Genomic DNA, 13,500 nt, shown 5'->3' with positions numbered 1-13,500 from the left:
ACGGGGATTCGAACCCGCGACCCTCAGATTGCGAGTCGAGCGCCCTAACCACCTGGCCCTCTACCTATGAATGTAGTTAACGTTAACTTACATCAAAGATAATAAATGCTCAATATAAGAGCCATAATGGAAGAGTAAGAGGTTGTGAACTCCCCATTAACCTGCCCCTTCTTCCAGACTAACATGCCACAAAGTTTGGTTGAGATTGGCCGAGCTACCTAGGAGTAGTTAGATAACAGACACACAGAGTTTTTGTGATTTATATGTAGAGATTGCATATTGTAGTTCATTATGCTTAACTACTTATCATACATTGTTTATATGTTATTGTTGTATTACGTATTTCAATATATAAGGTGTAATAGAATGGTTTGGTTTACGATAATTGTATTACGTTTCTTGTATGCGATAACACCTTATTTAACAATCTGTGAGAAATATTCAACTAAATATTTCATCTTTTCTAAGAAAAGAAAGGTCTGTAATAATGATGATGAATTATGCTGTTAATTTTATTTAAAAAACAAATTTTGATTGAAAAAAATTTCGCACTCCCCAAATAAAAAGAATGGTGACAGTAGAGAGCCGAGCTCAAGAGAAATGTCGACTTTATATCAAAATATTTCAATTTAAGGCACTTTATTAATTAATCTATCTAAGTAAATGTTGGTTTATTTCAATGTATTATTTCTCGTGATTTCAATTATATAATGTATTGTATTCCAACAATACAGATAGCACTATGAAATCGAGTTTAAAAAGTAGACCAGCTTTGATTTTACTGAGTGTCATTGTAAAGTAAGTTTTACGTTATTCTTACCCTCTGAAATTATCCATTATTATAAGTTATACCTTCAAATGTAAAGTTGATGTGTTCTAAAGTTAACTGTTTTCACTACTTATAGTAATGCTCGTTACTGCATTGAAATAATGAAGAGTAAATTAATAGAGAGTATATTTAATCTAAAATGTAAGATTTGGTGAACCAGGCGTGGCCTAGCGGTTGGGATGCTCGAACTGTAAATCTTCATAAACGGGTTTCTCAATTTGGGGCCACGGGTGCATTATAAGAATGACAGTCCAGTCCTGCTGTTCGATTTGAGTAGACCAAGAGTTGGCGGTCGGTGCTGTTGATTAGCTGCCTTCCCTCTCGTCTTATAAGATCAAAACTAGTGACAGCTATGTTTCATAGCCATTGTACTTTTACAAGAACGTATGACACGAACATTACATAACAACTATATTCTTCACTTTATCCGCTAAATATAAGGGTTAAAACTTGTAGAAATGGGCCTGGCCGTGGGGGCGTTATAAGTGAAGGTCAATCCCACTAGTCTTTCCCTGTTAAATTCAAACCAAACTGTAGCAATGGTATCTAGGAACAGCTTTTTACTTATATATTTAATTAAGGTCCTTGATAGTTTTACACCAACAAGGTTTTCAGAAAGTGTTCTATTTCTTAAGTCTCTAAAATAAAATAAGTGTTTTTCCCAGCTTTAAACAGGGTCTTTTATTGCAAGTGAAAGAAGATATCACCCAAAACGAATTATTCACTATCCTCAGTTTCATACTACTTTGAAGAGATGAGAGCTGGAGATCTGGATCTTCAAGACATTAATAGTACGTTTTGAATATATCCGGCAAGGCCTGGTGGTTAGGGCGCTCAATTCGCAATCTGAGGATCGCGGGTTCGAATCCCCGCCACACCAAACATGCTCGCCCTTTCAGCTATGAGGGCGTTATAATGTGACGGTCAATCCAACTATTCGTTGGTAAAAGAGTAACCTAAGTGGTGATGACTAACTGCCATCCCTCTGCAAAATTAGGGACGGCTATAGCAGATAGCCCTCGTGTATCTTTTCGCGAAATTCAACAAACAAACAAGTAAACCGTGTTTAATTATTTAAATGCGATATAACCTCGACATAATAGCAACGTTTAAAACAATTCTAATATTTCATGTTGTAGCAGAACTCAAATTCAAGTTTACAAAAGCATAACCTCATGTCATAGCTACTAAAACTATCCGTTGTCGTCCCTAACTTTGAACTACTGGTCAGAGAGAAGTCAGCCATGCTGCTAAACCGTAACTCTCGGCATCTACTGTCATTCTTAGAACGCACCTGCAACTTAAAGTTAAAGCTATATTTTGTGGTATAGCATAAATAAGAGCCCGACTCGCCTGGTTCGAAATCCCGAGTTCCACAATAAGATCAACCCGTGCCTTAAAGTTAACACATCTGTAAAGTGTAGATTTATCATGTAAAAAATCAGCTAATGTCTTCAGACTGTTTAAGGAAATCTAATAGATATCAGGTTAACAAGGTTAGCAAGTTCAAGTTTTGGTGCTTCCTGATCTCAAGAATTTCGTTCATCAATTTTTAGCCGCGGCATAGCGGCTGATAGAACGGCTCTGAGTTTTTTTGTTTTTTTTCCAAATACAAACTTTTAGTTCATAGCTCCGTCATCTCTTGACCGATTTGAGATATAATTCCAGTTTTGGGCTCAGGAGATGAAACCCTTTCGATTGATGTATTTGACCATGCCCAAGGTCTCATATATTAATTTACTCTAATCCTGTCTAAAAGAATTTCAATTTGAAGGTAGACTGGTTGAGATTCTGATGAGTAATAAAATTGAATCGGATGTACGCGAGTCCCACGCTTAGTATTTCTGGCGCACAAAAAGATAGCTAACAAAAAGGAAAAACAATGTCTCATAGATAAATTTACTCTAATCCTGCCTAAAATAATTTCAAGTGACACGGCTATTGAAGATTCCCTCTTGTTGTTTTCACGTTGGTTCTTATATCCAACTTAATAGGACCTGTGACGTCAGAACGCCCTCAAAATATCAGTTGGTATTCTCTTCTAAATGTCGTCAGTCGTCATGACGCAACTCATTAATATTCCTCCATATCCACAGCAAAACATGGCGGGCATACTCTCCAACACCATACGAATATCAATCACACCAGTACTTACTAAAGAAGTATGGGGAGGGAGACTGGAGTGAAGCAACTGGCTTACACTTTCCACACCAACTTTACCTACTAAATACTACAGCCCACATCTGTGACGTCACCAATGTAGTTCGTTTGTTTGTTTGTTTGTAATTAAGCACAAAGCTACACAATAGGCTATCTGTGCTCTGCCCACCACGGGTATCGAAACCCGGATTCTAGCGTTGTAAGTCCGCAGACATCTCGCTGTGCCACTGGGGGGCACCACTATAGTAAGCTCCACTCCAGTAACATCTGGCTACTTAGTAAACCGATAACCAGAAGTACAGTTAAATCGTATGTTAAACCATTGTTATCCCGTGTACGGCCACGGAGCTCTCGTACCTTTTATAAATACAGGATTTGAATTCTTGAACCTTGAAATTTTTCTTCTCAATACTGAAACGGATGTAAACCCTGATCGTGTTGTGTACCGTGTTCATACATAAACCTTCTTATATATAATAATTCATTACACATAAAAAGGTAAACTTAGGAAATCACGTGTTAATTAGCTTGTCTTTACGCGTTCGTTATGTTGCATAGAATTACGTATTAGCTGTGTACAATTGGACATTAATTGAATGTTTTTTTTTAATTTTGAGGTTTGGTATCTTTCTAAACCATAGATATTTATCAAAATTAATAAACAAAATCATATTTATTTTCAGATTCGTAGATGATTGTTTCTCGATTTACAATAACCAATTTAAAGACGAGATTTCTTGTTTAAAGGCTTTCTTTCTAAGACTCGTCCTTCACCACTATACAATGACAAACCAAAAACACTATATATGTAAGATCTAAATATTTATATTCTTAATTACTGTTGTTATGACTATTTTAGGATATATGTAAATACTCTAATTTATCAAATCACGAACTATTTTTCTCTAGTTCTGAATAAATTGCTAGAAACTACAGTTAAATAACAGTTCATAACATTTTCTACAGTTTAACTACAGTTAAAATCATCCCCACAAAGAACGTAGTTTGTTAGAAACGTCGTAAATAAACATTGTGTAAAACATAAACTATATTAATCTCAAGTCTTCCCAATAGTGGTATGTCTGCTAGAAACCGGGTTTCCATACCCGTGTGGGCAAAACACAGATTGCCCTTTGTGTAACTTTCTGCTTAATAACAAACAATAACTTCCCAAATAAAAACAAAATCTCTCCAAAACTAGTTTGATTAACAAGAATTGTTTACAACTTTGTAGTAATAAGAATTCTTTATTTGAACTAAATAAAGTAACATTTTATGTTTATCGGTTACTTTATTCACTTCAGTTCTTGTAAACCAATCATTATTCCCCGTTTCGTATCCCACAGGTTCTAGTAAACCAATCATTATTCATAGTTTCGTATCCCACAGGTTCTTGTAAACCAATCATTATTCATAGTTTCGTATCCCACAGGTTCTTGTAAACCAATCATTATTCACCGTTTCGTATCCCACATATTATTGTAAACCAATCATTATTCACCGTTTCATATCCCACAGATTATTGTAAACCAATCATTATTCATAGTTTCGTATCCCACAGATTATTGTAAACCAATCATTATTCACCGTTTCGTATCCCACAGATTATTGTAAACCAATCATTATTCATAGTTTCGTATCCTACAGGTTCTTGTAAACCAATCATTATTCACCGTTTCGTATCCCACAGATTATTGTAAACCAATCATTGTTCATAGTTTCGTATCCTACAGGTTCTTGTAAACCAATCATTATTCACCGTTTCGTATCCCACAGATTATCGTAAACCAATCATTGTTCATAGTTTCGTATCCTACAGGTTCTTGTAAATCAATCATTATTCCCCGTTTCGTATCCCACAGATTATCGTAAACCAATCATTGTTCATAGTTTCGTATCCTACAGGTTCTTGTAAACCAATCATTATTCCCCGTTTCTTATCCCACAGATTATTGTAAACCATTCATTATTCATAATAATCTGTGGGATACGAAACGGTGAATAATGATTGGTTTACAATAATCTGTGGGATACGAAACTATGAATAATGATTGGTTTACAATAATCTGTGGGATACGAAACTCGTAAACCAATCATTATTCACCGTTTCGTATCCCACAGATTATCGTAAACCAATCATTGTTCATAGTTTCGCATCCTATAGGTTCTGCTTTAGTTAATATCGTATATTCGTGTAAATAACAAAGTATTGAACGCGATTTTAGAATCTTTAAACTTTTTCTCAAACTAATAGAATTCAGGTTGACATAATGTTAATCCTGTTGTAAACTGATTAGACTGAGAATTAAGACGATCAGTTTATCAACAATGGTATTGTACTGAATATTTTCAAGCTGGACAACACTTTATATGACACATATTCTAAATGGACGTGAGCTACTGACCAGAGAGAATATAGCTTATTAACGGCACTCGCTCCTAAACGGGCTGTGTCCGGCTCTCAGAACCGAACAATGTAGTTTACAGTTACTCTAATAACACTTAAAAACCTGAGTGTGTTCATCAGGAATGCAGATCGAATTTGACTAACAGATAGATTTAGTTTGACGACTGATAGAGTTTATCATAGAAAAAGTAGCACAAGACTCAATAACGTTATTGAACGAATCAAAGCAAGGCGAGTATTTATCAAAGGCTTATTGAAATACACCAAAAGCAAGCTTAAAAAAAGTGAACACATGAAGTGCCACCGTTAATTTAAAGTTTGTGAAGGATACACATGTCGACTTCATGGCTGAACGAAAGGTTTTTTTTTTAATGAATGAAGTAGTACGAAGTAAACTTTACAGTTTAAAATCGGACAGGGAGACGGACACATAATTACTGACAGTACGATTATTGTAGAGAAGGAAATATCTGCTGATTTTGAGCCTAATATTACTTTTTCCATGCTGGACTCTGATTGTGCTACAGCGAAATCGGTTTATTTACAGCGAATTTAATGTTTATCTATACATCTTAGATATTCTACTGATTAGAGAAAGTTACTATTCAGAGAAGAGTTCTGTACCAATAATCTCTTACTGATACAGGTTGTTTATTTATAATAGCAATCAATCCATCAAAAATATTTGTATCAAAATTCAGAAAAAGTACATCAAATAATAGACATAAAAATAGTTTATCAATATCGTCAGGGTGGATAATCCTCGTTTATTGGCGATTTGGTTCTTTTGTAAAAGAAAAAGCTGTAAAATAAAATATCGTACATTGAAAATGTTTTTCTCCAAATATCGTATCGTCTCCAAACACATTTACGAAGACAAGAGCGGTGGATGGAAAATATGCAAGAAAAAAAATGATAATATTTTTAAACAGAATTTTAATTTTTTATGATCAATTGGAAAATGAAAATCTTTTTTTAGCACAATTTAACAAAACTTAACACTAAATATGTCATAGATTAAACAGCTATAAACACTACAGTTAACTAAATAAACTCAATTTAATATCTGGTAAAAAAAAAGATTCCAGAAAAACGTCACAATTATTCAAAACCTTTATCATAGCAACAACAACAAAATGGTTATTTATCGATCATAAAACTCGATTCTAGGATTTCAAAATAAAATTACATTTTAACGGTCTTTAACATTGAACATTAGTAAACAGAGCATGTAGAGACAAATATATGTACTAAAGGTAAATAATCGCTACATTATAATGTGAAAATTAGATAGTAATTACGATTGAATATCTTAGATCAGGATAAAATTAAAACAAACCTTTAGTCCCACCAAATTCCTCCTTTTCTGTAACGTCCCCCTATACCTCTTCCTCTAATTCCTCCTCCAACACCTCCTCCCAATCTTCCAGTACCATATACACCACCCCCAGCTCCACCTCTAAATACTCCACCACCTCCTCCGCCTACTGGCACAAGAGAGATGGGAATAGCAAGGACCGTCAAGCTTCCAAAACCTCGAAAACCCCCTCCAAGTCCTCCTATGCCACCTCCAAGTCCTCCTATGCCACCTCCAAGTCCTCCTATGCCACCTCCAAGTCCTCCTACTCCACCTCCAAGTCCTCCTACGCCACCTCCAAGTCCGCCTACGCCACCGCCAAGTCCTCCTACGCCACCGCCAAGTCCTCCTATGCCACCCCCAAGTCCTCCTACACCACCTCCAAGTCCTCCTGAGCCACCACTATATCCCCCACCATATCCTGTGGCTTCAGCTTGAAGCTCCTGACTTTCAGAAGATTTGGCTTCCTCCTCACCAGTCACTGCCGAGTACAGAAGGACGGTAACACAAAACACGGCAAGGGTCTGGGGGTTAGAGAAAAACAAATATTTTATTTAAAAACTAAACTATTGATATGTAGTTTATAAGGAACGAGATCACCATACTTGTGTTTAAAATATGCTGTCATAATATTTTACAAACATTTCCCAAACTCTTAGTACACTAGTAAGTTAACTTATTCACCGTGTTTAAAGTAATGCTATTATATATTGTGTTATATATATATATTTATACCCTCTATATCAGGATAAGTCGTTAGAAACCGATGATAAAATAGTTATACAATACGAGTTAAATAAAGTACCTCAAAGTTGTAATATAACTTTAACAACAGAATGAGTCAAGTTTCTGCACAAATAAACACCCATTACACCATTTCAGTCTTTTATAACCGTATTTCACACAGTCCGACATTCAGCAAATGTCTACTAAATTCAAACATTAGCAATTCCTTATTTAGTAAAACACGACACGTACATACAATAACTTAAACGTAGAATATTTTAAATATGGATTTAAAAGCTATCCAAGAACATTTCACTAGTAGAAAACCTTTACGTGACTTGTGATGGATTGATCGTTTGTTTTGAAACTTTTCTTCCAGCTTTTCTTCCAGACAGCTTTGTGCAAAAATCATCAACAACAAAAACACTCTTATAAAGGACCAACAGTCCAAAAGTGAAGCACACGTTTTTAAAGCAACGGAACGCGAACCATAAACCCTCCGATTCACAATCTCAACACTAAACTACGACCCTCACACGACAGAAAGGAAATATAAAACTACTATAAAGTACAATACTTACCTTCATCTTTCTTCGGTTGTTCTTAGTCTATGTTTCTACACGAGAGACCTGATATTTATACTTGTATGTACAGAACGAAGTCAATCTGATAATGTTGAACAATAGTCACGTGATACACGTGATTTTAACACTTTTCCTTATTAGAAACCAGTTAATTAGATCGTGCGATGAAATAAAACAACCAAAGTTAGGCCGTTTCGAATGTTAATAACATCTTTAGAAAATAAAATTAAAAAAAAGATTAGGATTTCAAATGACTATCAGACATATTTGATACTATGTATATGGTTAACAAGATCAGGAAATACTCAGTTTATATTATTTCATCTGCCTCGCTAAGATGGCTATGTAGATACTAAAACACTAAGTTGTGAAAGGAAGTGAGAAATAAAGATATCTTCAACATTTTGCACACAAAAAAATTGAATTATTTTCGTACGTTATAACGAAGGTTTGAGTCGTGAACAATGAGGTTTGTTTTATCCTACATAATTATCTATACACTTTAATGAATGTATAACTAGTGAACTGTTGTTGCAGAAAAAACAGGAATAGAATCCCACACATAACTTTAACAACCGTTATCTTTAAATTCTCGAAACTTAAAATATCAACCATACAAACTGTGTATCATTTCCCAAAGTACTTACATGTTTTCTCTTAACATAAGGAAAGTGTCGGTATTGAGAACTTTAGAATACAATATATAATTTTTACTTTCTTTTTATACATACAAAGTTTCCTTTATATATTTATTTCTAAACATATTCTCAGCATTTTTGTTTTATTTTGTGGTGGATAATGAGAAAGATTAGACAACACAAACTTGTCAGAAAACTTGTTGTTGAGAGGTCTGAAAATGGTGACTTTTCAAGACACAACTCCTGCCAACAAGCGCGTGGCAAAATATTGTTTGTGTTGTGATGGGAAAGCTACACAATGGGAAATCTGCGCCGAGACCACCGCGAGGATCAGATCTCAAATTTTGGTTTTATAAGCCGTCGATATTACAGCAGTTTTACTGGGAACATTCCAAATGACTACTAAAAACTAATTATTTTAGTTATTGATTAATTTTCAAATATGTATCTGTATATGAATTTATCCGCCAATAAAAACAACTCTTACAGTGTTACTAATATTTCTACATTTTTATTAGTTTGGAAGAATATTAAATCACAGATAAAAAGTATTAAAAGACCGTTAAATTAGAATTTATAAATGTTTTAAAACTTATAATGAAATACGATGATTGATATAATTAATTAAACAGTTTGTTATCTTCGATGTTTAAAAGAAATTAAAATTCGGGGAACTTGTGTATATGTTTAAAATATTAAAACCCACAAACGAACAACGTTTTATAATACACATTTAAAATCCTTATTTAAACAAATCAACAGTTGTAAAAGTCAATCTACTTGTTTTAGCGTCGTTTCACGTCACTTTCAGGTGTGTGGGAAACAGTTACTGTGTGTTATATAAGTACAAAAGCCATGACCTTTGTCGTCGATCATCGGGATTTAGGTGACGACCTGGAAGGGTCAGGTACTTATTAGACCTTCTTAACTGTTGTTGTTTTGGTTTTAAGTGATCTGGATTGGATGACTATCTGTTTCTTATACGACGTTCCTTTTCAGGGCTATGTCCATGTTATGTTGTCAGGTTATGCGTCTTTCTGAAATTATGTTAGCTGTGTTGTTGTGTTCCGTTTTGTTTGTGGAACTACAAGTAATTGTATGATCTGTTGTAGTAATGGTGTTAGATGGTCTATTGCTATTTTAATGATTAGTCTAATGAAATCTTCTTGATTTTGGGGGCTTCTCTGCGAGGAACTCATAAAATGTGTTATTTGTTTGCTATGAGTGTTTGTAGGTTGTGTGTTAATCTTTTGTTGTGTGTTGTCTTCAGTTTGTGTGTGTGTTTTGAGTGCCTGGGCGAATGTTTGTTTAGTTGATTTGTGTTGGTGGTCTCTTGTGGTTTGGGTGTTGTTAATAACGGTGTTCATCTTTGTGTTCTCTTTGTTTCCTGATTTTGTACTTGTGTGTTTGTGTTATATAGTATGTTTGTTATGTGTGTTTTAATGTTCTTGTATTTTAGGCATCGTTTATAGTTTGTCGTGTGTTGCTGTTGGCAGTTACAGCTATGTGGTTGTGAGTTTTCACGTGGGCAGTCTGTGTTTCTGTGTTCTCCCCCACACCCTAAGCAGCGTGGGAGAGCTTTGCATGCGGCTGCCACATGTCCGTAACGTTGGCAGCTGTAACATTGGGTTACAACTACCGCTGGTGTTTTGGTGGGCTCGACTGTGTATTTTTGATACCAGAAAATGATACCATTTGATATCAGGCCCTGGACAGCTTGTGTTTCATGTACGTGTATTTTGACTAGATTTGTAAGTTTCGGGACTACTAGTTTACAACTCAAAAAAGAAGATCACGCCATCTACATGCTTTTTGGTTTCCTAACCCTTCATCCTTATTATAAGGCATATTATTCGGTTGAGCCAAAATAACCGTTTTTTTCCCCACTGGATGACATGTCCAGTATAAATTACATGTTTAGCTAGTGCAGAGTTTTCACTTTTATTTTTAACTTTTCGCTTATGTTCATTTATTCTAAATTTTAAGTTTCTTCTACTTTGACCAATGTATGCACGACCAAATTCACATTCATCTTTATATATATATATACCTGTTTTATCCATTTGATTTATTTCATCTATAGGTTTATTTAATATTTGATTAATTTTATTCAATGGTCGTCCCCCGGTGTGATAGTGACATGTCTAAGGACTTACAACGCTAAAATCTGGGGTTCGATTCCCCGCGATGTATACAGCAGATAGCCTTCCAGTGGAACAGCGGTATGTTTGCGGACTTACAAAGCTAGAAACCGAGTTTCGATACCCGTGGTGGGCGGATAGCCCATTGTGTAGCTTTGTGCTTAACTACAAACAAACAATTCAATGGTCTGGGAATAACAATACGATTTTTTGTTTTGTTTTCTGAATTTATGAAAAGATTGAGATGATAAACCTTGGACATATGGTACAGAGAACATTTATTTTTATATATTTTATGAAATGTTTATTTTAGTTTTCTTTTTTGTTCAATATTTATTTCCTCACGACTCTATCAACAATATGAGGCGAGAAACCTCTATATGATGCTACTTGTTTAATAAGTAACAGTTCATTTGTAAATCCGCTGAAAGACCTGTAAATGTAACAGTAAAAAAGCTGACATTTTTTGTGACTTTGAATGACATGATTCTTGGCATGTTTACGATAGACCGTAGTTTCTAACTTATTCTTGTTTTTCTTTAAAAATTCGTCCAAAAACTTTGATCTGTTGTTTTCTTCAACTTCATGGTTAAATTGAATAGAGGGTTCAAGACTATTTAAGTAATTAGCGAACTCTAGCAAGTTCTCTGTTTTTCCCACACCTGAAGATGACGTGAAACCACGTTGAAACATGTAGAGTGACTTTTAGAACCGTTGATCGGTTTAAATAAAAATTTTAATTGTGTGTTATAAAACGTTGTTCGTTTGTGGATTTTAATATATTTGATGCTTGTTTTTCTTTAAGCACAAAGCTACACAATGAGCTAGCTGTGCTTTGCCCACCACAAGTATCGAAGCCCGATGTTTAACGTTATAAGCCTACAGACTTACCGCTGTATCACTGGGGTTTTTTGGTGTCCCCTTGCAGGGAATCAAACCCCAGATTTTAGCGTTGTAAGTTATTAAACTTACCACTGTCTCACCGAGGAAATAATCTTTGAATATTGAATAGCAGCATCAGATTATGTGTAGGTGAGTAAAAGCTAGTGCTGCCATCTGTTGTGTTTAAGACAAAAATAATATTCATAGTTCTAGTGCTAGTGCTGCCATCTGTTGCGTTTAGGACAAAATTGTACCGAACTTTCCGTATTTTATTAAATCTGGATGATATATAGAATCTTGTTTCGATTTACATTGGATATTAATGTTTTGGCTAACTGTAGATGATTCAAAATTCCCTACCCCCATCCAAATGGAAAACAATATTGTAACGTATAATAAAAACGAACTGTGTATTTATATGAATTTAAAATTTCAATAACGTTTTATGTTTCAGTAATACTCACTGTTTTCACATTTCTGTTTCCAAGTTTTAATTTCTTATCCTCAAATATGTATATTCGTATGTAAGATAATTTCCTTTAAAGAAGGTACCAAGCGTACCTAGGAATCCAAAGCCTTCTCTTTTTTATCATCACATATTAAAACCATAACGCCTTACTCATTCTCAAACTTTGCAAAAACATTAAAGATACTTACTACTCTAAGGTTGAAAAGTAAATTGAAATTAAAGTTTAGAAACTATAGAGGTAGTCTATAATTATATAGCATATATATTTCTCTCGACAATTTCACATTACTTTGATGCTTGTTATAAATTCATGTAAATAATCATTCAAAAAGGAAATTTGAAATATAAAGCTATAATTCGATCAGTTTATACAAAAGTGCTTCGACTAGATTTATAGAAGCCATTTTAACTATATTGTTCACATCAGCATACAGGGACAATAGCCGTCTTAACTGTATGGGACACTTCAGCTTAGAAAGACAATAGCCATCTTAACTTTATATTTCACCTCAGCTTACAAGAGCAAAAGTTGTCTTAACTCTATAGGTCACAACAGTTTAAAAAGCAAAAGCCGCCTTAACTTTATAGGTCACATCAGCTAACAGGTCCAAAAGTCATCTAAACTGTATCTTAACATTTTCTCAACGTGTGATTGTTTTTATTTTATGATGAACGTTGGGTGAATACATTTTTCTGAAGGAAGGGCAAGGCCCCCGTTTTTTTACAGAACTCAAACCCATCATTTTTTGACGGGTCGGGTAAAACTAGTACATTAAATATTGTATATTGTTGTTTGATCAACTAGTTACTATACATTGTTTATTGTATATTGTTGTTTGATCAACTAGTTACTATACATTGTTTATTGTATATTGTTGTTTGATCAACTAGCTTACTATACATTGTTTATCGTATATTGTTGTTTCATCAACTAGTTACTATCCATTTTTGTTATTATATATTGTTGTTTGATCAACTAGTTACTATACATTGTTTATTGTATATTGTTGTTTGATCAACTAGTTACTATACATTGTTTATTGTATATTGTTGTTTGATCAACTAGTTACTATACATTGTTTATCGTATATTGTTGTTTCATCAACTAGTTACTATACATTGTTTATTGTATATTGTTGTTTGATCAACTAGCTACTATACATTGTTTATTGTATATTGCTGTTTGATCAACTAGTTACTATACATTGTTTATTGTAGATTGTTGTTTGATCAACTAGCTACTATACATTGTTTATTGTATATTGTTGTTTGATCAACTAGTTACTATACATTGTTTATTGTATAGT

General features: G+C 34.2%; 1 protein-coding gene across 1 annotated transcript; it reads right to left on the bottom strand.

The window, feature by feature from the left end:
• Positions 1-6,737: 6,737 nt before the first annotated feature.
• Positions 6,738-8,066, bottom strand: LOC106467596 (glycine-rich protein 23-like). The gene is made up of 2 exons (XM_013927958.1): positions 8,061-8,066; positions 6,738-7,277 (listed from the first exon to the last, which is right to left on the bottom strand). Exons 1-2 carry the CDS (start codon positions 8,064-8,066, stop codon positions 6,738-6,740), a joined length of 546 nt encoding a protein of 181 aa, XP_013783412.1.
• Between the last annotated feature and the right edge of the window lie 5,434 nt (positions 8,067-13,500).

The sequence above is a fragment of the Limulus polyphemus genome, unplaced genomic scaffold (genome assembly GCF_000517525.1).
Source record: "Limulus polyphemus unplaced genomic scaffold, Limulus_polyphemus-2.1.2 Scaffold2675, whole genome shotgun sequence".
NCBI classification, from domain to species: Eukaryota; Metazoa; Arthropoda; class Merostomata; order Xiphosura; family Limulidae; genus Limulus; species Limulus polyphemus.
Note: the sequence above shows the minus strand (reverse complement) of the source record. Positions and strands in the feature narration are given on the sequence as shown.